The following is a 25649-nucleotide window of genomic DNA, read 5'->3' as shown; positions in this document are numbered from 1 at the left end:
ACTGCGACCTGGCCAAGATAAAGCAAAGCAGTGCGACAAAAGCAACAACACAGAGTTACACATAAACAAATGTACAGTCAATAACACAATAGAAAAATCTATGTACAGTGTGTACAAATGTAGAACAGTAAGGAGGTAAATAGGGAGAGAGTAAGGTGAGGAGTGTGTAGTGTGTCTTTGTTTCAGTGCTAGCTTTCAGACTCACAATAGTTCTACATTATCTCATATAATTTCATCACTGGCACATGCCTTATTTTCTCATAGACTATTAGTATACATTCGGTAACTATTGCATATACGTAGTAATTAAATGCTGCATTGTTAGTGCATCTAAATCCTTTTGGACGTTTGACTGGTTCTTAAAAATAGTGTTCTGTGTGTTTCCCTTTGATGAATCCCACAAACACAGTCTTCATCCTGGTAGCCATCCTGTGAACTCTATAAATAGTCCTCATCCTGGTAGCCATCCTGTGAACTCTATAAATAGTCCTCATCCTGGTAGCCATCCTGTGAACTCTATAAATAGTCCTCATCCTGATAGCCATCCTGTGAACTCTATAAATAGTCCTCATCCTGGTAGCCATCCTGTGAACTCTATAAATAGTCCTCATCCTGGTAGCCATCCTGTGAACTCTATAAATAGTCCTCATCCTGGTAGCCATCCTGTGAACTCTATAAATAGTCCTCATCCTGGTAGCCATCCTGTGAACTCTATAAATAGTCCTCATCCTGATAGCCATCCTGTGAACTCTATAAATAGTCCTCCTCCTGGTAGCCATCCTGTGAACTCTATAAATAGTCCTCATCCTGATAGCCATCCTGTGAACTCTATAAATAGTCCTCATCCTGATAGCCATCCTGTGAACTCTATAAATAGTCCTCATCCTGATAGCCATCCTGTGAACTCTATAAATAATCCTCCTCCTGGTAGCCATCCTGTGAACTCTATAAATTGTCCTCATCCTGATAGCCATCCTGTGAACTCTATAAATAGTCCTCATCCTGATAGCCATCCTGTGAACTCTATAAATAGTCCTCATCCTGATAGCCATCCTGTGAACTCTATAAATAATCCTCCTCCTGGTAGCCATCCTGTGAACTCTATAAATTGTCCTCATCCTGATAGCCATCCTGTGAACTCTATAAATAGTCCTCATCCTGATAGCCATCCTGTGAACTCTGTAAACAGTCCTCCTCATAAACAGTGAATTAGTAATGAGGACCATGAGGCCCTCTCTGCCTCTATTTCACTGAGTTTACATGACCCACGGCGGCTAGGGAGGGGGGGAGGGGCGGACAGAGGGAGGGAGGGAGTGAGGGAGGGAGGTGGACAGCGGAAGAGCTAAAATGTCTGCTCACACTCTATCCTGTATTTCTCCATTTCCTGGACCTCGGCGATGGACTCTCGCAGGTCGTCAGTAAACTTCTTGCGGTCCTGGGGGTTGGGCGCGTTAAAGTTGATGAGGACTTTGATGTCGGCACCTGGTATGGCTGATGTAAGCTTGATTCCATTCCCGTAATCTGGACAAGAGAGAGAGCAAGCGAGCTAGAGAGAGACCTTTAAAACTAGGTCCATCGACCACAGATGAAGTTTAAAAGAACACGTTCCGAAAATCTGTCTGATGTTTTGAAAGTATAAACAGTGTCTCATTCCATCATCACAGGACGGTTAGATGTATTTCTGTGGTAAATTAAACCCAGTGGGATGTACTATATACAGTGCATTCAGAAAGTATTCAGACCAGTGAACTTTTTCCACATTTTGTTACTTTAAAGCCTTATTCTAAAATGTATTAAAGTATATATTGTTTTCAATCTACACACAATACCCCATAATGACAAAGTTAAAACAGGTTTTTAGATATTTTTGCAAATTAAAAAATAGATAGTATTCAGATCCTTTGCTATGAGACTCGAAATTGAGCTCAGGTGCATCCTGTTTCCATTGATCATCCTTGAGAAGTTTCTACAACTTGATTGTAGTCCACCTGTGGTAAATTCAACTGATTAGACATGATTTGGAATGGCACACACCTGTCTATTTAAGATCCCACAGTTGACAGTGCATGTCAGAGAAAAAAAACAAGCCATGAGGTTGAAGGAATTGTCCGTAGAGCTCCGAGATAGATTGTGTTGAGGCACAGATTTGGGGAAGGGTACCAAAAAATGTCTGCAGCATTGAAGGTCCCCAAGCACACAGTGGCCTCCATCAATCTTAAATCGAAGAAGTTTGGAACCACCAAGACTCTTCCTAGAGCTGTACGCCAGGCCAAACTGAGCAATTGGGGTAGAAGGGCCTTGGTCAGGGAGGTGACCAAGAACCCCATGGTCACTCTGACAGAGCTCAGTTCCTCTGAGGAGATTGGAGAAACTTCCAGAGGGACAACCATCTCTGCAGCACTCCACCAATCAGGCCTTTATGGTAGAGTGGCCAGACGGAGGCCACTCCTCAGTAAAAGGCAAATGACAGCTCATTTAGAGTTTGCCAAAAGGCACTTAAAGGACTCTGACCATAAGAAAACAGTCTGATGAAACCAAGATTGAACTCTTTGGCCTGAATGCCGAGCGTTACGTCTGGAGGAAACATGGCACCATCCCTACAATGAAGCATGACGGTGGCAGCATCATGCTGTTGGGATGTTTTTCAGGGACTGGGAGACTAGTCAGGACCGAGTGAAAGATGAATGGAGCAAAGTACAGAGAGACCCTTGATGAAAACCTGCTCCAAAGCGGTCAGGACCTCAGACTGGGTCAAAGGTTCACCTTCCAACAGGACAATGAAGCACACAGCCAAGACAACGCAGGAGTGGCTTTGTGACAAGTCTCTGAATATCTTTGAGTGGCTCAGCCAGAGCCCAGACTTGAACCCAATCGAACATCTCTGGAGAGACCTGAAAATAGCTGTACAACGATGCTCCCCATCCAACCTATTAGAGCTTGAGAAGATCTGCAGGGAAGAATGGGAGAAACTCTCCAAATACAGGTGAGCCAAGCTTTTAACGTCACACCCAAGAAGACTCGAGGCGGTCATCGCTGCCAAAGGTGCTTCAACAAATTACTGAGTAAAGGGTCTGAATACTTATGTAAATGTGATATTTAAGTTTACATTTTTTCGAAATGTGCTAAAAATGAAAAAATCCAGTTTTTGCTCTGTTATTATGGGTTATTGTGTGTAGATTGATGAGAAAAAACAATTTAATCACTTTTAGAATAAGGCTGGAAAAGGTCAAGGGTCTGAATACTTTCCGAATGCACTTTAAGCATGCTAGGCTAACACATTGGGGAGATGGTGAATTGGGAGTGAGAGGTCTGTGCCACTTACGCTGGTTCTCAAACATCAGAACCTGCATCCCATACAGAGAGAAAGACTGCCTGAAGCTGTATGTCACAGAGTTCTTCTTCTTCTGGAAAATCTTTGTCACCTGCACCCAAATAAACACACAAACAAACACACAGCCAAATACACAAGTTATACTGTGGGGGCAAGAAAGAGAGAGAATTTAAAAAAGTTTAGACAGAGGTTTAAACTAAAAAGACTGGATCATTGTTGTTGCTGTGAGGCTAGAATGATCATATTTAGGACAGGATAGGAGAAAGGAAGGAGACGTACCACCAGAAGATCATTAAACAGGAAGATCTCCCGCTGGTGCAGGCCCAGCTTCTGGAGCTTGTTGGGGTCCGGCACTTCAAACAGCCGGCAGTAGCAGACCAGCCTGCGATGGGGCAGGGACAGGACCTAGAAGCCAAAACAACAACATTACTCCCTAACACTCAGAGGTCAGGCACTGAGCTCAGGCCACAAATAAATATGACCCCAAAATAGAACAGTTTTTACTCCTTAAAAACAGTTATATTTTGGGGTCATATTAGAAATGCACACACTCAGATATATGCACGCACACACGCACACACCCTCAGCTATGCCAACAGGGAAATAAAAACGGAAACTATGAGCCTCCATTTTAGGATGATTTAGTGTGAGGAGTGCAAAGGAAACAGCTTTTAATGATGTCTGAATAGTGTGCTATAAACCCCCTGGTGCTGCTGTTTCTCCTTGTTACATTATTCATCCTAATGTATTCATTGTCGTTTGGAGAGGTGCTTTCACCACCCTAGTTTGTTTGGGAGTCAGGGGGACACAGAGTAATTAGACTAGGTTCCCTTAGACCAAAACACATCTGTCATTTATTCCCTCAAACAATGTGCTCATAAAAGTTTAATACCAGCAAATTAAAACGGTCTGATTCATCCAATGAAAATTCATGAAAAGCAGGAGCTGGTAAATCATTTTCCTGTAGAATAATATGATTATGTCAACAGTGTAATGTAGAATAATAGGATTATGTAAACAGTGTAATGGCAGTGTCATGTAGAATAATATGATTATGTAAACAGTGTCATGTAGAATAATGTGATTACGTAAACAGTGTAATGTAGAATAATATGATTACATTAACAGTGTAATGTAGAATAATATGATTATGTAAACAGTGTCATGTAGAATAATATGATTATGTAAACAGTGTAATGGCAGTGTAATGTAGAATAATATGATTATGTAAACAGTGTCATGTAGAATAATATGATTATGTAAACAGTGTAATGTAGAATAATATGATTATGTAAACAGTGTAATGTAGAATAATATGATTACATTAACAGTGTAATGTAGAATAATATGATTATGTAAACAGTGTAATGTAGAATAATATGATTATGTAAACAGTGTAATGCCAGTGTCATGTAGAATAATATGATTATGTAAACAGTGTCATGTAGAATAATATGATTATGTAAACAGTGTCATGTAGAATAATGTGATTATGTAAACAGTGTAATGTAGAATAATATGATTATGTAAACAGTGTCATGTAGAATAATGTGATTACGTAAACAGTGTAATGTAGAATAATATGATTATGTAAACAGTGTCATGTAGAATAATATGATTATGTAAACAGTGTAATGTAGAATAATATGATTATGTAAACAGTGTAATGCCAGTGTCATGTAGAATAATATGATTACGTAAACAGTGTAATGTAGAATAATATGATTACATTAACAGTGTAATGTAGAATAATATGATTATGTAAACAGTGTAATGTAGAATAATATGATTATGTAAACAGTGTAATGTAGAATAATATGATTATGTAAACAGTGTAATGGCAGTGTCATGTAGAATAATGTGATTACGTAAACAGTGTAATGTAGAATAATATGATTATGTAAACAGTGTAATGGCTGTAGAACAGAAGCCTGCAAGCATATAGGTTACAGAAGTTACATCGTTTATTATTCTCCTAAATATATTCAGAACAATCTCTCAGCACTTCTCACCCCTAAAACATTCCTGACTAATAATACCCACTCTAACAAATGCCCTCTGTCTGTGTGTGTGTGTGTGTGTGTGTGTGTGTGTGTGTGTGTGTGTGTGTGTGTGTGTGTGTGTGCATGCGCGTGGCATCTGTCTGGTCTATTCCTGGCCGTTATATATGCCTGGCTCAGCATACAGTCAGTAAACACTGCAGCTCACTAGCACCTAGGAATTTATATGTGTTGACTCTGTCTACAGGAGCATCAAAAGAGATCCTGCTCATCTCAGTAATAGGTGTGGGCTTTCAGGGGAAAGTAGACCCTTAATCCAACTAAAGTAGTCTGAAACAACAAGTATCCACAGGACTTGGATGATTTTAGGCATCCTGATACAGTAAGACCGGGTGATGGTAGTTTAGACCTAACACTAAATACAAGTACAGTCAGGGCCATCATTATTGGCACCCTTGATGAAGATGAGCAAAAAAAGACTGTATAACATAAATAATTCAAATACTGAGCTAGAAAAGTTGTATGCTAAAAAAGTTAGAAAATATATTTTTTTTATACTAATACAATTGCTCATCTCATCGCTGGACTTGAATCCCATTGAAAACCTGTGGCTTGAATTGAAGAGGGCAGTTCATAAGAGCAGATTCTGTATGGAGGAATTCTGTATGGAGGAATGATCTAAGATCCCTCCAAATGTGTTCTCCAATCTTTAAACAACATTTTAGAAAAAGGCTCAGTGTCGTTATCTTCGCAAGGCGAGGGCGTTGGAGTATTGAAAACAGGGGTTCCAATAATTTTTACCCCAATCTCATAGCAATTGTATTAGTATAAAATAATAGAATATTTTTTTTTTGAGCATACAATATAGTTCAGCATTTGTATTATTTATTTTATACAGTCTTTGTTGCTCATCTTCATCAAGGGTGCCAATAATGATGGAGCTGACTGTACATGCATAGCCCTGACTTACATATAAATTGTGGGTGAGGAAAAAAAGAAAAGAAAAAGAAAGAAAAGAAACGTCCTCTCACTGTCAACTGCGTTTATTTTCAGCAAACTTAACATGTGTAAATATTTGTATGAACATAACAAGATTCAACAACTGAGACATAAACTGAACAAGTTCCACAGACATGTGAATAACAGAAATTGAATAATGTGTCCCTGAACAAAGGGGTGGTCAAAATCAAAAGTAACAGTCAGTATCTGATGTGGCCACCAGCTGCATTAAGTACTGTAGTGTATCTCCTCATGGACTGCACCAGATTTGCCAGTTCTTGCTTTGAGATGTTACCCCACTCTTCCAAGGCATCTGCAAGTTCCCGGACATTTCTGGGGGGAAATGGCCCTAGCCCTCCGATTTAAAATAGGTTCCAGACGTACTCAATGGGATTGAGATCCGGGCTCTTCGCTAGCCATGGCAGAACACTGACATTCCTGTCTTGCAGGAAATCACGCACAGAACGAGCAGTATGTCTGGTGGCATTGTCATGCTAGAGTCATGTCAGGATGAGCCTACAGGACGGGTACCACATGAGGGAGGAGGATGTCTTCCCTGTAACGCACAGCATTGAGATTGCCTGCAATGACAACAAGCTCAATCCGATGATGCTGTGACACACCGCCCCAGACCATGACGGACCCTCCACCTCCAAATCGATTCCGCTCCAGAGTACAGGCCTCCGTGTAAAGCTCATTCTTTCGACGATAAACGCGAATCCGACCATCAACCCTGGTGAGACAAAACAGCAACTTGTCAGTGAAGAGCTCTTTTTGCCAGTCCTATCTGGTCCAGCAACGGTGGGTTTGTGCCCATAGGTGACATTGTTGCCGGTGATGTCTGGTGAGGACCTGCCTTACAACAGGCCTACAAGCCCTCAGTCCAGCCTCTCTCAGCCTATTGCGGACAGTCTGAGCACTAATGGAGGGATTGTGCGTTCCTGGTGTAACTTGAGCAGTTGTTGTTGCCATCCTGTACCTGTCTCGCAGGTGTGATGTTCGGATGTACCGATCCTGTGCAGGTGTTGTTACACGTAGTCTGCCACTGCGAGGACGATCAGCTGTCCGCCCTGTCTCCCTGTAGTGCCGTCATAGGCATCTCACAGTACGGACATTGCAATTCATTTCCCTGGCCATATCTGCAGTCCTCATGCCTCCTTGCAGCATGCATAAGGCACATTCACGCAGATGAGCAGGGACCCTGGGCATCTTTCTTTTGGTGTTTTCAGAGTCAGTAGAAAGGCCTCTTTAGTGTCCTAAGTTTTCATAACTGTGACCTTAATTGCCTACCGTCTGTAAGCTGTTAGTGTCTTAACGACCGTTCCACAGGTGCATGTTCATCAATTGTTTATGGTTCATTGAACAAGCATGGGACACAGTATTTAAACCCTTTACAATGAAGATCTGTGAAGTTATTTGGATTTTTACGAATTATCTTTGAAAGACAGGGTCATGAAAAAGGGACGTTTATTTTTTTGCTGAGTATATATGGTCGTTACTAGGGCTGTGGCGGTCACAAAATTTCTTCAGCCGGGGATTGTCAAACAAATAAATGTCGGTCTCACAGTAATTGCCCATTAATTAACATAAACACATTTAGCATCTCCTGGCTTCCACACATAGCCTACAAGCCCCTGATGCAGACCTTTGGAACATCTACATTTTTAAAAAGTCTAATAAATCTATTTAATTTAGCCTACACCTTCACAATAAATCCATTATTTAAGACAGGTCTAAAGAAGCATGATATGAATAAAATGTAGTCTATTTCAGAAGAACAGAATAACATACTCTGAGTTGTCCTTATGTTAGGTCCTGATCTGGCTATGCCAAATGGCTGTGGGCTACACTAGTTTGTTTATCAGACAAGATTTACTTAGAATTTCGTGGCTTTATTTTATATTATTTTATAGTCTGAAGAATACAATTGAACATAGCTGAATAAAATAGAAAGGATATTTTCTCCAAACGATTTGAGGGAGTGATATTCTGTGTTGAGCGGTTAACAAAGAAATAGGTACTCCTACTGTATATGCGTAATTTAGAGTTATTATTGTAACTTTAGTAGTTCTACAAACGTTGGGCTATACGTAGTAAGGCTACATGATGCGACTCTTTTTTGGGGAAAAAAGTCACTTGAAAAGGTATGAGCTCTGCTTTGTTTTTTTGCTCAGGCTGTACACACTTCATCAGTCTCGCATTCACAATTTGACAAGCACTTAATGCCTCGAAATTCACGGCGGCATCCTTTTTGTGTGGCCGTAATGCACCCTAAAAAAATCCATGTCTTTTGTGGCCAGTGGCCATTGTGCCCTTGGCCCAGAGTGCTGCGTTGTGCCCTTCTCCCTGAGTGCTACGGTCCGAAGCACCTCTCACTCACATGGCTCTCCATCACGTGATCGGGTCTTTCTCACAGGCTACAAGTGAAGACAGACACATCAGGAACGCAACTGCGCGTGTCCTTACCCAATTCCGAGGTGCATATTGAAGACATTGGAAGAACTGTCCACATTCACTTTTCGTCAGCCAACAAGATGACTAATGAACAGCAAAAACACTAGCCTACGTCAATCTACTATCCCCCATAGTACAAAAGTTGACCTATTCTATTCTGGGCAAGAAATGAATATTCCAAACATAGTCTGGGACAGTGGGGGATATGCTAGATCCCAAACTAATACACTAGTATCACATCTTTAGTGTGGCTGATAAACTATTAGGATATTTCTTCACATTATAAGTGCAGCAATGCGAACACGGCAGTAGGCTATAAGTGCAAATGTTCCATTAGTGGGAAAACACCATTATCAAAACTGACCGCAAATCTTGTCTTTACCTATACTAAATAATATATGTATGACATTTGTTTTGATTTATCATGCACCTGTCTCGAAACAGGGGCAGCGGAAAAAATACATGTCATCTACATACACAGGTTGGAGTCATTAAAACTTGTTTTTCAACCACTCCACAAATTTCTTGTTAACAAACTATAGCTTTGGCAAGTCGGTTAGGACATCTACTTTGTGCATGACACAAGTAATTTTTACAACAATCGTTTACAGACAGATTATTTCACTTATAATTCACTGTATCACAATTCCAGTGGGTCAGAAGTTAACATACACTAAATTGACTGTGCCTTTAAACAGCTTGGAATATTCCAGAAAATGATGTCATGGCTTTAGAAGCTTCTGATAGGCTAATTGACATCATTTGAGTCAATTGGAGGTGTACCTGTGGATGTATTTCTACCTTCCAACTCAGTGCCTCTTTGCTCGACATCATGTGAAAATGAAAAGAAATCAGCCAAGACCTCAGAAAAAAATTGTAGACCTCCACAAGTCTGGTTCATCCTTGGGAGCAATTTCCAAATGCCTGAAGGTACCACGTTCATATGTACAAACAATAGTACGCAAGTATAAACACTATGAGACCACGCAGCCGTCATACCGCTCAGAAAGGGGACGCGTTCTGTCTCTTAGAGATGAACGTACTTTGGTGCGTAAAATGCAAATCAATCCCAGAACAACAGCAAAGGACCTTGTGAAAATGCTGGAGGAAACAGGTACAAAAGTATCTATATCCACAGTAAAATGAGTCCTATATCGACAGACTACGGTTTGCAACTGCACATGGGGACAAAAATCGTACCTTTTGGAGAAATGTCCTATTGTCTGATGAACCAAAAATAGAACTGTTTGGCCATAATGACCATCATTATGTTTGGAAAAAAGGGGGAGGCTTGCAAGCCGGAGAACACTATCCCAACCGTGAAGCACGGGGGTGGCAGCATCATGTTGTGGGGGTGCTTTGCTGCACGAGGGACTGGTGCACTTCACAAAATAGATGGCATCATGAGGATGGAAAATGATGTGGATATATTGAAGCAACATCTCAAGACATAAGTGAGGAAGTTAAAGCTTGGTTGCAAATTGTCACGATCGTCGTAACGTGGAAGAGAAGAGGACCAAGGCGCAGAGTGAAATGAATACATCTTCTTTATTATCTGTCAGGACCCGGTGAGAGAAACAGTCACTAATAGTTGGCAGAACCCAGAAGATGAGGCAGACTCAGCAGTACTAGAGAAAATAATTTAATAAAAGGACAAGATCTTCAGGCAAAGAATATAAATCCACCACGTCCAAAATAAAGCCAAGGGGCACAAAATGGATATCCTCCAAAATACAAAGAAACTCCACAAAGTGGTAAAAACAGCAGGGAAAAACAAACCCCAAAAGACTACTCAAAAATACACAAGAACTAAACCAGAGAACCTCTGGAAAATCCAATAAGAGAACTATATGTTTCACACAAAAAGGCTTGGGCTGGGGCTGGGTGCTAACATACAAACACTGAGCAAAGAACTGAGGAACACACAGGGTTTAAATACTAACAAGGGAACGACACACAGGTGCAAACAATAAAAGAGCAAGGAAAAAACAAAAGGTTCAAAAAAGGTGCAATGGGGACATCTAGTGACAAAAACCAGAACAGTCCTGGCCAAAACCTGACAGAATCCCCCTCCTAGGAACGGCTCCTGACGTTCCTACCAGCCTTCTCAGGGTGGAGGGCCCTGAACTGACGAATGAGGTCAGGGTCCAGTATGTCCTTGGCAGGAACCCAGGAGCGCTCCTCGGGACCGTAGCCTTCCCAGTCCACCAGATACTGCCAGGACCGCTGCACCCGGCGGGAATCCAGTATCCGGTGGACGGTATAAGCCGACTGGCCTCCGGTGACACGGGGCGGAGGGGGAGGTCTGCCTGCCGGGATAAGGGGAGAAAAAACAACAGGTTTTAATAAAGAAATGTGAAATGTTGGATTGATCTTAAGGGATCTGGGTAAGTGCAGGCGAAAAGTAACGGGATTGACTCTCCTGGCAATCTTAAAGGGACCGATGAATCTCTGGGACAGCTTGCGAGACTCCACCCGTAGCGGTAAGTCTTTTGTTGAGAGCCATACTCTCTGGCCGGGGTACAGGGTAGGACCGGGACGGCGACGTCTGTTGGCTTGTCGCTGGTACTGCTGTGAGGCACGCAGAAGATTAAGACGGGCCTTCTTCCACGTAAGCCGACAGCGTCTGATGAACCTCAAGGCTGAAGGCACTCTGACTTCTGCCTCCTGGTCCGGGAACAATAGCGGAGCATAGCCAAACTGACACTCGTGTGGGGACATACCAGTGGAGGAGGAGCACAAGGTGTTGTGCGCGTACTCGGCCCAAACAATGAAGGATGACCATGTGGATGGGTTGTTGGAGACCATACATCTGAGGGTGGTTTCCAGCTCTTGATTCATCCTCTCAGTTTGGCCGTTGGACTCCGGATGGTACCCTGAAGAAAGACTGGCCGTAGCCCCTATGAGTTGGCAGAAGGCCTTCCAAAACCTAGAGGCGAACTGTGGACCTCTGTCGGAAACCATATCTCGCGGAATGCCAAAGACTCGGAACACATGGTTAATCACCAACTCAGCCGTTTCCTTGGCAGAAGGTAATTTGGTCAAGGGAACAAACCTGGCCGCCTTAGAAAACCTGTCGATGATGACTAGGATAGTAGTATTACCATGGGACGGAGGAAGGCCAGTAATAAAGTCCAACGAGATATGGGACCAGGGTCGGTGGGGAATAGATAAAGGGTGAAGGAGTCCTTGAGGGCAGAGGTGAGAAGATTTGCCCTGGCAGCACACGGAACAGGCCTTGACGAAAGTGGCAACGTCTTCTTTTATGGTGGGCCACCAGAACTTACGCTGGATGAACTCCAAGGTGCGACCTACGCCCGGGTGACAGGTGAGGCGAGAGGAGTGCCCCCACAGAAGGACTTGGGACCTTGCTGCCTTGGGAACAAACAACCGATTGGCAGGACCTCCTCCGGGACCCGGTTCGATGGCTTGAGCTTGTTTCACGGTATCCTCCACTTGCCACGAGATTGGAGCCACGATCTTAGCGGCAGGAAGGACAGTCATGTCAGTATCTTCTCGAATGGCAGGAGAGTAGATTCGTGACAAGGCGTCCGGTTTGAGATTCTTCGATCCGGGTTTATAGGTGAGGATAAACTGGAATCGGCTGAAGAAAAGAGACCATCGAGCTTGTCTGGAGTTCAACCTTTTCGCCTGCTGGATATACTCCAGATTTTTGTGGTCCGTAAGCACTTGAAATGGTTGAGAAGCCCCCTCGAGCCAGTGTCTCCATTCCTTCAATGCCATCTTAACCGCTAGGAGTTCACGATCCCCCACATCGTAATTCCTCTTGGCCGGGGTAAGCCGGTGAGAGAAGAAGGCGCAAGGATGAAGCCTCTTGTCTTCACCCCTCTGAGACAGGACAGCTCCAACACCAACCTCTGATGCGTCTACCTCCACCACAAAAGGTTCATCCGCCGTCGGTAGTGTCAGGATGGGAGCAGAGAGGATGCGCTGCTTGAGTCCTTGGAAGGCCATCTCAGCTTCTCTTCCCCACAGAAACCTTGTGTTGCCACCCTTGGTTACAGCTGAGAGAGGGGCTGCCACCGAGCTGAAGTTCTTGATGAACTTGCGGTAAAAGTTGGTGAAGCCCAAGAAACGCTGAACTTCCTTAACGGACTTGGGGGTGGGCCAATCCGCTACCGCCCCTACCTTCTTGGGGTCCATCTGGATCCGACCGGGTTCCACTACAAATCCCAGGAATTGTACTCGAGAGGAATGGAATTCACACTTTTCCGGCTTAACGTACAAATGGCTGTCTAGGAGGCGTTTGAGCACTTGTCTGACATGCTTAGTGTGTTCTTGAAGGGAGCTCGAAAAGATGAGGATGTCATCCAAGTAAATAAACACGAAAATGTTAAGCATATCCCTAAGCACATCGTTTATGAGCGCTTGGAACACAGCCGGGGCGTTGGTCAGGCCGAAGGGCATCACCAAGTATTCGTAGTGACCAGTAGGCGTGTTGAAAGCGGTCTTCCACTCGTCACCGGGTTTGATCCGCACAAGATGGTATGCGTTCCGTAGGTCAAGCTTAGTGAAGACCACTGCTTCCTGGAGCAGCTCAAAGGCTGTGGCCATAAGGGGTAGCGGTTACGGACGGTTATGGCATTAAGTCCCCGGTAGTCGATGCAAGGACGTAATCCACCGTCTTTTTTGGCCACAAAGAAAAACCCTGCTCCTGCCGGCGAGGTGGATGGACGCATGAGGCCTGCTGCCAGAGCGTCCTTGATGTAGGTATCCATAGCAGCTCGTTCGGGAGGAGATAGGGAAAAGATCCGACCCCTAGGGGGGCAGGTGCCCGGAAACAGGTCGATGGGGCAATCGTAAGTTCTATGGGGTGGTAGTTTGGTGGCCCTCTGTTTGCTAAATACCAGTTTGAGGTCATGGTAACACTCGGGAACTCGGGACAGGTCGATGGATTCTAGAGACTCGGGAGGGGAACTCGGGGAACTTGGGAAGATACAAGTGGCTTGGCACGTAGGACCCCACTGCTTGATAGTGCCCACAGACCAGTCGATGTGAGGGTTATGGCTGTGAAGCCAGGGGTATCCAAGGACGAGAGGGAACTCGGAACACGAGGTCAGATGAAAGTTCATCACTTCCTGGTGTTGGGAAACTGAAAGTCGCAAGGGGGTAGTGACACGAGTGACAAGTCCAGATCCCAAAGGGCTTCCATCCAACGTAGTAACCCTTATGGGGTCACTTGGAGGTTCAGAGGGAACGCCATTCTCCTTCGCCCAGACACCATCCATGAAGTTACCTGCGGCTCCAGAGTCTACCAAGGCTTGAAGGGGAAGCTCGTGGTTGTCCCAGGAAAGGGTAACTGGAATGAGCAGGCGGGAGTTGGATGGATGGGAGGAGGTTATGTTTCCCGTTACAGTCCTCCCAGGCCTGCACGGGAGAGTGCGTTTTCCCTGGAGCCCGGGACACGTGGAGAGGAAATGGCCCGGTTTGCCGCAATATAGACAGCATCGCTCCCTCATCCGGCGGTCTCTCTCAGCCTGGGAGATGCGTCCAACCTGCATGGGTTCCGGTGGAGTCAGCGAGGATAAAGGTGGAGACTCGGAGCTGGGACCGATAGGAGCTAGGGTGAGAGATCTACGGTTGAGCTCTCTCTCTCTCAGACGCTGGTATATGCGTGAAGCCAACTTGATCAGGGACTCGAGGTTGTCCGGTGGTTCACGAGTGGCCAATTCTTCTTGGATGGTGTCGGAAAGACCCTTCAAAAAGCACACTGTGAGCGCCTCGTCGTTCCAGCCACTCGCTGCTGCCACCGTGCGGAACTGGATGGCATAGTCCTTCACGCTGCGCCGACCTTGGCGGAGAGTTAGGAGCTGTTTGGCTGAGTCAGGACCGCTGGTGGGATCTTGAAATACTCGCTTGAATTCTTCAGCAAAGGTAGAGTAGCTGGCACAGCAGTGACTTTGGGCATCCCACACAGCAGTAGCCCAGGCTAGGGCTTTTTCCGACAGCAGGGTGATGATATATGCTATCTTGGACCGGTCGGTGGGAAACAACGAGGGTTGCAGCTCGAAGGAGAGAGAACATTGGGTGAAAAAACCCTTACAAACACTCGGATCACCTGAGAACCGTTGGGGAGGCGGCAGACGAGGTTCAGCCAGGAGGTTAACTGCCACGGGCACTTGAATCTGATGAACTGGAGCAGAAGCGGTTGCAGGGGAAAGTTGATCAGAAATCTGCTTTATGGAAGTCATCATCTCCGACAGAAGTTGAGAATGTCCAGCCAGTAAGGCCTCTTGCTGAACCAGAGCAGCTTCGTGACGTTGGACAGTCCCCTCGTGGTGGGACAGCATGGGAAAAAAGTCCTGGGTACTGGCTGCCTCTGGGTTCATTATAATGGCTCAGTGTTTCTGTCAGGACCCGGTGAGAGAAACAGTCACTAATAGTTGGCAGAACCCAGAAGATGAGGCAGACTCAGCAGTACTAGAGAAAATAATTTAATAAAAGGACAAGATCTTCAGGCAAAGAATATAAATCCACCACGTCCAAAATAAAGCCAAGGGGCACAAAATGGATATCCTCCAAAATACAAAGAAACTCCACAAAGTGGTAAAAACAGCAGGGAAAAACAAACCTCAAAAGACTACTCAAAAATACACAAGAACTAAACCAGAGAACCTCTGGAAAATCCAATAAGAGAACTATATGTTTCACACAAAAAGGCTTGGGCTGGGGCTGGGTGCTAACATACAAACACTGAGCAAAGAACTGAGGAACACACAGGGTTTAAATACTAACAAGGGAACGACACACAGGTGCAAACAATAAAAGAGCAAGGAAAAAACAAAAGGTTCAAAAAAGGTGCAATGGGGACATCTAGTGACAAAAACCAGAACAGTCCTGGCCAAAACCTGACATTATCAGACGAAGACGAAAACGAAACGAACACTATACAAACTAATCAAAACAATAAACCGACGAACGTGAAGCTATACAAACTAAGTGCTAACATGCAACATAGACATAGACAATCACCCACAAACTACCTAATGACTATGGTTGCCTAAATATGGCTCCCAATCAGAGACAACGATAGACAGCTGTCTCTAATTGAGAACCAATCTAGGCAACCATAGACATACATACACCTAGACTAAACACTGCCCCATAAACATACAAAAGAAACCTAGACAATACAAAACACATACTTCCCCCATGTCACACCCTGACCTAACTAAAACAATAAAGAAAACAAAGATAACTAAGGCCAGGGCGTGACACAAATGGGTCTTCCAAATGGGCAATGACCCCAAGCATACCTCCAAAGTTGTGGCAAAATGGCTTAAGCTCTCTAGGCTAGGGAGCGATATTTTCACGTCCGGATGAAAAGCATGCCCAAAGTAAACTGCCTGCTACTCAGGCCCAGAAGCTAGGATATCCATATTATTAGTAGATTTGGATAGAAAACACTCCGAAGTTTCTAAAACTTGATGTCTGTGAGTATAACAGAACTTATTTGGCAGGCGAAACCCCGAGGACAAACCATCCAGGATATATTTTTTTTCAATGTTTTTTTTATGTGGATCTAGATTTCTAAGGCACTTGCTTGCAGTTCCTATCGCTTCCACTGGATGTCAACAGTCTTTAGAAATTGGTTGATGTTTTTCCTTTGTGTAATGAAGAAGTAGGGTCAAACGAGGTTTAGAACGAGGGTCGAGTCTAGTGTAATGTTGTGGTTGGGATGCGCGACCTGAAAGCTCGCTCCACATTGTTTTTATCCGTTATTCAACGCAGTTTATCCCATCTTAAATTTTATCAATTATTTACGTAAAAAAATATCTAAAGTTGTATTTGGAAAGTTGTTTGAAATGTTTGGACAAAGATTACAGGTAGATTATTAGATATTTTGTAGTCATGTTGTGTGAGTTGGAACCGGCGTTTTTCTGGATCAAACGCGCCAAATAAATGGACATTTTGGAGATATAACGATGGAATTAATCAAACAAAAGGACCATTTGTGATGTTTATGGGACATATTGGAGTACCAACAGAAGAAGCTCTTTAAAGGTAAGGCATTAATTATATCGTTATTTCTGAGTTTTGTGTCGCGCCTGGCGGGATGAAATATGATGGTCTGTGTTTGTTTGATGGGGTGCTGTCCTCAGATAATCGCATGGTTTGCTTTCGCCGTAAAGCCTTTTTGAAATCTGACACCATGGCTGGATTAACAAGAATGTTAAATATTTACAATTCTGTAGTTTGAATTTGGCGCCCTGCACTTTCACTGGATGCTGGTCAGGTGGGACGGTAGCATCCCATCTAGCCTAGAGAGGTTAAGGACAACAAAGTCAAGGTATTGGAGTGGCCATCACAAAGCCCTGACCTCAATCCTATAGAAAATTTGTGTGCAGAACTGAAAAAGCATGTGCGAGCAAGGAGGCCTACAAACCTGACTCAGTTACACCAGCTCTGTCAGGAGGAATGGGTCAAAATTCACCCAACTTATTGTGGGAAGCTTGTGGAAGGCTACCCGAAATGTTTGACCCAAGTTAAACAATTTAAAGGCAATGCTACCAAATACTAATTTTGTGTATGTAAACTTAATAAAAGCTGAAATAAATCATTCTCTCTACTATTATTCTGACATTTCACATTCTTAAAATAAAGTGGTGATCCTAACTAACCTAAGACAGGGAATCTTTACTTGGATTAAAAATTGTGAAAAACTGAGTTTAAATGTATTTGGCTAAGGTGTATGTAAACTTCCGACTTCAACTGCATGCACTTAAATAGCGAATGGAGGATGCTTTTCCCGTGGTTCCTTTTCATGCCAGCCCGGTAGGCGATACTCCTGTTGTAAAGACAAGCAATGTGCTTAATACTAGGAAAGTTGAGAAATAAATATAGTAGGCCTAGCCTATAGAAAGCTGATGGGTTCCTCCTCTTTTTAATAGAGGCCATAATTCTGTTTTCTCACGCAATTGCATAGCCTATAGAAATGTTGTACAACATGATCTCATTTCCATTGATGTCAGAGTGATTAGAGGGACAATAGAGTGTTGAGTACAAGGCAGTTGGCATGTTTGGTAGGCTACTAATGACCATCAGCAGTATCAGAGCTTGGAGAAGCCTAAGTACTGAGACTAAACGGTCATGTGGAATTTGACTGCCTTCATGACTCGTGACTGCCGGTAATACGGTCACCACTACAGCCCTAGTGATTACATGGTGGTTACATGAAAACTGTGAACATGTACTTACACATCCTAGACCGTGGTGGAGAGATCCAATCTGCATTGAAAGGACAGAGAGAAGATCAAAAAGAGAACCTCATTACTGTTTATGTGCATACAGGACATCACCTAGATCATGTTACATATAAATGCAGCACATTAGTCACATTGCATCTCATAGGTCATCTCATTGATGGGGTCATACAGACTCTTCCCTCTGAAGGTGTATGGTTACAGCCTGGTTCAGGATTAGTCTGGCTGTGTGTTTATGAGCCATCTACACTACGTACAAACCACCCTCATGAGAACCTCAAAGTAGAATCTCACTATTGCAGTTGTCCTGTAGGTAATTTGACAGTCAGTAATGAGTTGAATGATGTGGTTTAAACCAGTGTCTCCTAATCCTGGTCCTTGAGTACCCCCAACTATACACAGTTTCTGTTGTAGCCCTTGACAACCACACCGCATTCAACTCATTGAGGACTTGATGATAAGTTGAATCAGGTGTGCTTGTCCAGGGTTAATATAAACATGTGTACTGTTGGGCGTACTCGAGGACCAGGGTCTGGAAACACTGGTTTAAACAACAGAGGTGAAAACTAATCCTCCAGGTCTACAGTACCAGTGGGACAGATACAGGTAACTGACAAAATAAAGGACACCAACAGAAACAGCCCCCAGAACAGCTTCAGTGCATAGATTCTACAAGTGTCTGGAAGTATATTGGAGGGATGTGACTCCATTCTTCAACGAGAAATTCCATAATTTGGTGTTTTGTTGACGGTGGTGGAAAACTCTGTCTCGTGCGCCACTCTAGAATCTTGCATAAGTGTTCCATTGGGTTGAGATCTGGTGACTGACACAGACACAGACACTATGACCCTAAGCATGATGGGATGTTAATTGCTTAGTTAACTCAGGAACCACACCTGTCTGGAACCTGCTTTCAATACAGTATGTATAAACTCAAGTGTTTCCTTTATTTTGGCAGTTACCTGTAGATTGTTATAGGACGGAAGTCTAATGTGGATTTTAATGTCCAGGTTCTCCACTGTACTGTGGGTTCTCTGAGGGTTTCGATACTGCTGTTTAATGATGATGAGGGATAATTTTTCATTGCATTACATTATAGCGTGTGGTGAAAGAGTGATCGCCTTCTGCTCCACTACTGGGAGATATAAGGAGTCCATCATCATGCTAAAATCAGTCCGTCTGGAGCTTCCTGGGGTATACGGGTTTAATAACTTTAAATTCATGCGGTCACTGAGAATCTCAGGCCTTGTTCCCCTCTATCTTTCCATGACTGAAATGTAATTCATGGCTACAGGTACAGACTAGGCTTCTTCACTATATGCAGTACTTCACTATATTAAGTGTTAAGGCATTAATGAGACACATTGGTAACACAGAAGAACAACAATCAACAAACTCTCTCTCTCTCCAAGTAAGGGAAGGTTATGGGAGTTCATTCTTCATTAGACTGCAGAGGCTGGGCTTCCCACTTGTGCCATCAAACCCCTGCAACTTATCCAGAATGCCACAGCAACCTTCCCAAGTTCTCCCATGTCATGTCACCTGCTCATCCGCACACTCCACTGGCTTCCAGTCGAAGCTCACATCCACTACAAGACCCTGTTGCTCACTTACAGAGCAGCAAGGGGAACTGCCCCTCCCTACCTTCAGGCTATACTCAAACCCTACATCCCAACCTGAGCACTCCGTTCCACCACCTCTGGTCTCTTGGCCGTCCCACCCTTACGAGAGGTCAGCTCCCACTCAGCCCAGTCAAAGCTCTTCTCTGTCCTGGCACACCAATGGTGGAACCAGTTTCCCTCTGATGCTGGGACAGCAGAGTCCCTTTATTGAGGAAAAATTTACTTACTGGGACTGTGAACTGTGGTTGTCTCACCCAGCTTTCTTAAGATGAATGCACTAACTGTAAGTCGCTCTGGATAAGACCATCTGCTAAATGACAAAAATGTAAAATGAGGTGGCTGACACCTCAAGGGCCGTGGGTGTATTAAAGTCACCAGTGTGAAGGTCTCAGAGTCAGACATGACTCATTACTCTCCAGTACTACAGACACAGGACCCTGCAGCTGCCAGTGGACTGCCAATACAGTACTGCAGAAGCCCTCCTCTTTCTGTGAGGGTTTGCACACCAACAGTAGGAGAAGAGGTGATAGCTTTAAATATGAAAATGTGTGAAGACACAACACTATCTCTCTCTCTCTCTCTCTCCATGGATAAATGCATGTCTTTGGCCTGTATTTGACAAACCGAACACAATGGTTAATCGTAGTGCTATGGAGTGGCACATTTCATTAAGATGACAAGTCTTTCCAGTGTAAAACCCAAGGGCATTTCCGTCATCTGCCTTGGATCAAGTGCTCTGCAAGAAGTGCTGTAGAAGAAGGGTTTTAGTTAAGTTCCTCACCGGTTTTTTGTTTCCCACTATGAGTTTCTCCACCTTCTGGACTTGAGACACATGGTCCTCGTTGGTCTTCAGCTCCCTCTTCCTGATCCTCTCATAGATTCCTACCAGAGTCTCCCTGGGGATGTCCTCCCCATCGTCCACCCCTGGGGAGGAGAGCAGACAATGGTTACACACACTCTCACTCAGAGACAGAGTCACACACACGCATGCACGCACAGGCGCACCACGCATGGACCCAGGCGCACACACACGCAAATTCATGCACACACTTTGTTCTTGTCATTGAGAGGGGAAAGTAGAGTGAGATTATGAATCCCTCTTAACCAATTACTTATTGTTGTTTTCCCATTACTGACACTCATCACGATAGATTATGAATTATCCTATCATGCTTTATTTCTCAAATAAAATCTCAAATGGCAAGATAAGACAAATAGTTTAATGTGCTTCTATCACACTGCTCAACCAATAATAAGAAATGCTAATGTATTATGCTAATGTGATTGTGTGAAGGAGCAAGTAATCAGTTGTAACACATAAACAATTCATATTTATCGCTCTATTATAACACCAACACCTTAAACAGCCCCAACTCAGTCACAGCCTGCCTTGTCAACTTCCAGAAGGCTGACAGACAGCGAAATGTCATTTTAACACACGTGACATGTGGCAAATTCTTCAGATAGTCGACATGCTGCTGTCACCCTACCGGTGAAAAATATATTATTTTCATCTGTGTGTCATGAAATAGTTGCATTTGTGATTGAAATGCTGATTATGTAGCACAAATAAACAGTATTGTCGTGATACGTGTCAGAGTAGTGACATTCTGTCTGCGGACAGTGGAGCCAGTTCCAGTTGTGATTGATCATTCTCTGCCCTGCTACATTCATGCTGTGCTTAACCTCGTCCCCAGGCTATTATGCACAGCGCATATACGCCTGGTACATCAACGATTCAAAGTTGGCCTTAGTGGGAGTGACCTTAGAATTCTAGTATTTGTCATAACATTTGTGCGAATCACACAACTACGAGGCGTGGCTCTGTTCATGAGGTATTATAGCGTACAGGGGGGGGTTAGGGGGAAGGTGTTGTGGGAGATGATTGGTTGGTAGGTTAAGCCGATTAAGGCATAAGGCTAATGAAGGCCAAGTTTGGCACGTTGGTCCCCCAGACTCTTTGTGCATTTGGGCGGAAGTGTCTGGGAACGAGATTATGTTGAACTGGAGTGGATGTGTGTTTTCTTATTTTCTACAGATACATGACAGTGGAACATGCTCAAGTGTTTTTTACTCAATATGCATTGTTGAAAGAGTGAAGCAATCGTTTTGTGAATGTCCCGCACTCAGTTTATGCAGTTTTTAGTTCATTTTATCATTCTTATTTTCTCTTAAGTATACAGAGGACAAAGTCTCAGTTTTGACTTCAGAAACCCTGACATTTCCCCTTCTCTCTCTCACCTCTGAGATTCTTAACGAAGTCCTCCAGCTTCATCTTCCTCTCTGGCTTGACGTTGGGGCTGTACATATCCGTGTTGAGGAGGATGATGGCGAAAGCCAGGATGAAGATGGTGTCAGGGTTCCGGAACTGGCGCACCACCGTGGGGTTACAGATACAGTAGCGCTGACTGGAATACAGACAAAACAGGAAAGAGAGATGACATCACATGTCAGAGATTGAAAGAGTTATGGAGACTTTTGATATAGTGAGCCATCATAGAATGCAACAGAATGTTTAAAGCCTTATAGTCCACACAATGTGGTCATTTGTCTTGTTGACTTGCTGTTGAAAACGGGTTCAGTCCAGGATACAATGCATCAGACGATGGTCAATAACTGTCAGCATGGTGTGTGTACCATGCCATCATATTGCAGCATGGTGTGTGTACCATGTCATCATATTGCAGCATGGTGTGTGTACCATGTCATCATATTGCAGCATGGTGTGTGTACCATGTCATCATATTGCAGCATGGTGTGTGTACCATGCCATCATATTGCAGTGTCACGTGTACCATGTCATCATATTGCAGCATGGTGTGTGTACCATGTCATCATATTGCAGCATGGTGTGTGTACCATGTCATCATATTGCAGCATGGTGTGTGTACCATGTCATCATATTGCAGCATGGTGTGTGTACCATGCCATCATATTGCAGCATGGTGTGTGTACCATGTCATCATATTGCAGCATGGTGTGTGTACCATGTCATCATATTGCAGCATGGTGTGTGTACCATGTCATCATATTGCAGCATGGTGTGTGTACCATGCCATCATATTGCAGCATGGTGTGTGTACCATGCCATCATATTGCAGTGTCACGTGTACCATGTCATCATATTGCAGCATGGTGTGTGTACCATGTCATCATATTGCAGTGTCACGTGTACCATGTCATCATATTGCAGCATGGTGTGTGTACCATGTCATCATATTGCAGTGTCACGTGTACCATGTCATCATATTGCAGCATGGTGTGTGTACCATGTCATCATATTGCAGCATGGTGTGTGTACCATGTCATCATATTGCAGTGTCACATGTACCATGTCATCATATTGCAGCATGGTGTGTGTACCATGTCATCATATTGCAGCATGGTGTGTGTACCATGTCATCATATTGCAGCATGGTGTGTGTACCATGTCATCATATTGCAGCATGGTGTGTGTACCATGTCATCATATTGCAGCATGGTGTGTGTACCATGCCATCATATTGCAGCATGGTGTGTGTACCATGCCATCATATTGCAGCATGGTGTGTGTACCATGCCATCATATTGCAGTGTCACGTGTACCATGTCATCATATTGCAGCATGGTGTGTGTACCATGTCATCATATTGCAGCATGGTGTGTGTACCATGTCATCATATCTCTCTCGTGACATATTTTCCAAAAATGTTGTGCAGTACTGTAGCCATTACAGTAATGCTAAAACAGATATGTGTACCCCTTTGACCAAACCCCTTCAGTATATGCTTCTCTCACCGGTATGTATCTTTATCCCAGTACATCCTTAACCTTTGTACTCTCCTCTGTTGTCTCACCTGTAGGCTTCAATGAGGCGCTCCACCTTCTGGGCCTCTCCCTGGACCCGTATGTGATTCTGGAACTTCCTCAGTGCCTCGTCAAGCTCCATCGACGAGAAATCCATCTCATCTACCACACAGCTGGAACACACAACCAACCAACCAACCAACCACACAACCAACAATTAATTCACTAACCCAAAAAGATATCATTGATCAATGATTTGTCTAGTATCTCATTTACTTCCCAGATGAAACACACAGATCACAGGGGCATTCTGTGCACAGCAGTTCAAGATTAGTCAAAATCTGACAGGTAACTCCCTAATAGCCCTTTGATAATGACACAAAACACATTTGAGAGGCCAAGTGTGAGGAGCAGCAGATTGTTCTTAAATGTGGAGATCTGTGTGTTTGAGAGAGGGTGACTTTGGGGGTTTTCTAGTCCTATTGACACAGCCAGTCATCTCTATCGCCTGTAGCATGTTAATGAGTCCAGCCTGTCCCTCCCTCTCTCTCTCCCTGAGCAGCAGAGTGTGGACATTCTACCAGGCTGGCCTATCGCCTGTAGCATGTTAATGAGTCCAGCCTGTCCCTCCCTCTCTCTCTCTCCCTGAGCAGTAGAGTGTGGACATTCTACCAGGCTGGCCTATCGCCTGTAGCATGTTAATGAGTCCAGCCTGTCCCTCCCCCTCTCTCTCTCCCTGAGCAGCAGAGAGTGGACATTCTACCAGGCTGGCCTATCGCCTGTAGCATGTTAATGAGTCCAGCCTGTCCCTCCCCCTCTCTCTCTCCCTGAGCAGCAGAGAGTGTACATTCTACCAGGCTGGCCTATCGCCTGTAGCATGTTAATGAGTCCAGCCTGTCCCTCCCCCTCTCTCTCTCCCTGAGCAGCAGAGAGTGTACATTCTACCAGGCTGGCCTATCGCCTGTAGCATGTTAATGAGTCCAGCCTGTCCCTCCCTCTCTTTCCCTGAGCAGCAGAGAGTGTACATTCTACCAGGCTGGCCTATCGCCTGTAGCATGTTAATGAGTCCAGCCTGTCCCTCCCTCTCTTTCCCTGAGCAGCAGAGAGTGGACATTCTACCAGGCTGGCCTATCGCCTGTAGCATGTTAATGAGTCCAGCCTGTCCCTCCCTCTCTCTCTCTCCCTGAGCAGTAGAGTGTGGACATTCTACCAGGCTGGCCTATCGCCTGTAGCATGTTAATGAGTCCAGCCTGTCCCTCCCTCTCTCTCTCTCTCCCTGAGCAGTAGAGTGTGGACATTCTACCAGGCTGGCCTATCGCCTGTAGCATGTTAATGAGTCCAGCCTGTCCCTCCCTCTCTTTCCCTGAGCAGCAGAGAGTGGACATTCTACTAGGCTGGCCCAAAGCCACAGATATACAAAGTTGAAATAAAAAAATAGAATCAAATAAAATGTATTAGTCACATTCACAGCAGGTATAAAACTTGCGGTGAAATGCTTGCGTGCTAGCTTCCTCAACATTGCAGTACAAATCAGCCATTCTCAGCCATCTTTGGTTTAATATGTTGAATTTTAATGGCCACAATGTTAGTGCCAACTGTTCCAAGGCAATAACCTCTCAGTTAGGAGAAACATTTGGAGCAGTGAGTGTGAAGATGGAGGATAGTTTGCTGAACTCTGTACAGTTCATGTATTGTTCTGGCCTGTCCTACAGTATAACGCTCTCTGTGCAAGGCACTGGAATAACAGGGTTATTCCCCTGTGACCTCCCAATCCATGGTGGATTGATAGACTAAAGAGTGTCCAGAGATTTTCCTGTTCAGGTCACATGACCTGGCCTTTAAAAATGACCAATTAACAGTACTCACTCCAGGACGTCTCTGTTGAACTGTTTCTGCCGGTTGCCCAGGAACTCTCCAATCATCTGCCTGCTCAGGCCCTTTCTCTGAAGCAGGAAGTGAGCCACACCCACAGGCGTGTCTGGGACGAACCCTCTCTCAGTCAGGTACTGGACACCCTTTTCTGGCTTCCTGCAGACACACACACATATAAGCAGACGTGTCCTTATGCGGCCTATCCAATCATTTTACAGAGCCAAGTGTGGTGTTTGATTCTGACTGACAGGAAGTGTCTTTAGCAGAAAAACTGTGGTTAATCATATTTAACCAAGGCACAGAAAATGGAGCGACACTGTCTGGCTGTATGTAGAAGAGGATAAACAGATGGACTGTAAAA

The 25649-nt window shown here is 44.3% G+C and overlaps 1 protein-coding gene across 6 annotated transcripts in view; it reads right to left on the bottom strand.

The window, feature by feature from the left end:
• Positions 1-25649, bottom strand: part of LOC129860989 (IQ motif and SEC7 domain-containing protein 1-like) — a 261820-nt gene that overhangs the window by 5607 nt on the left and 230564 nt on the right. For all 6 annotated transcript variants that reach the window (XM_055931983.1, XM_055931978.1, XM_055931979.1 and 3 more), the window contains 8 exons: positions 25283-25444; positions 23467-23589; positions 21872-22038; positions 20412-20554; positions 18004-18033; positions 3611-3736; positions 3323-3422; positions 1360-1521 (listed from right to left, as the gene is read on the bottom strand). In XM_055931983.1, the coding sequence (XP_055787958.1) occupies positions 1360-1521; positions 3323-3422; positions 3611-3736; positions 18004-18033; positions 20412-20554; positions 21872-22038; positions 23467-23589; positions 25283-25444 (1013 nt within the window). The remainder of the gene's footprint in view (positions 1-1359; positions 1522-3322; positions 3423-3610; positions 3737-18003; positions 18034-20411; positions 20555-21871; positions 22039-23466; positions 23590-25282; positions 25445-25649) is intronic.

This window comes from Salvelinus fontinalis, chromosome 8 (genome assembly GCF_029448725.1).
Source record: "Salvelinus fontinalis isolate EN_2023a chromosome 8, ASM2944872v1, whole genome shotgun sequence".
In the NCBI taxonomy this organism is placed as follows: Eukaryota; Metazoa; Chordata; class Actinopteri; order Salmoniformes; family Salmonidae; genus Salvelinus; species Salvelinus fontinalis.
Note: the sequence above shows the minus strand (reverse complement) of the source record. Positions and strands in the feature narration are given on the sequence as shown.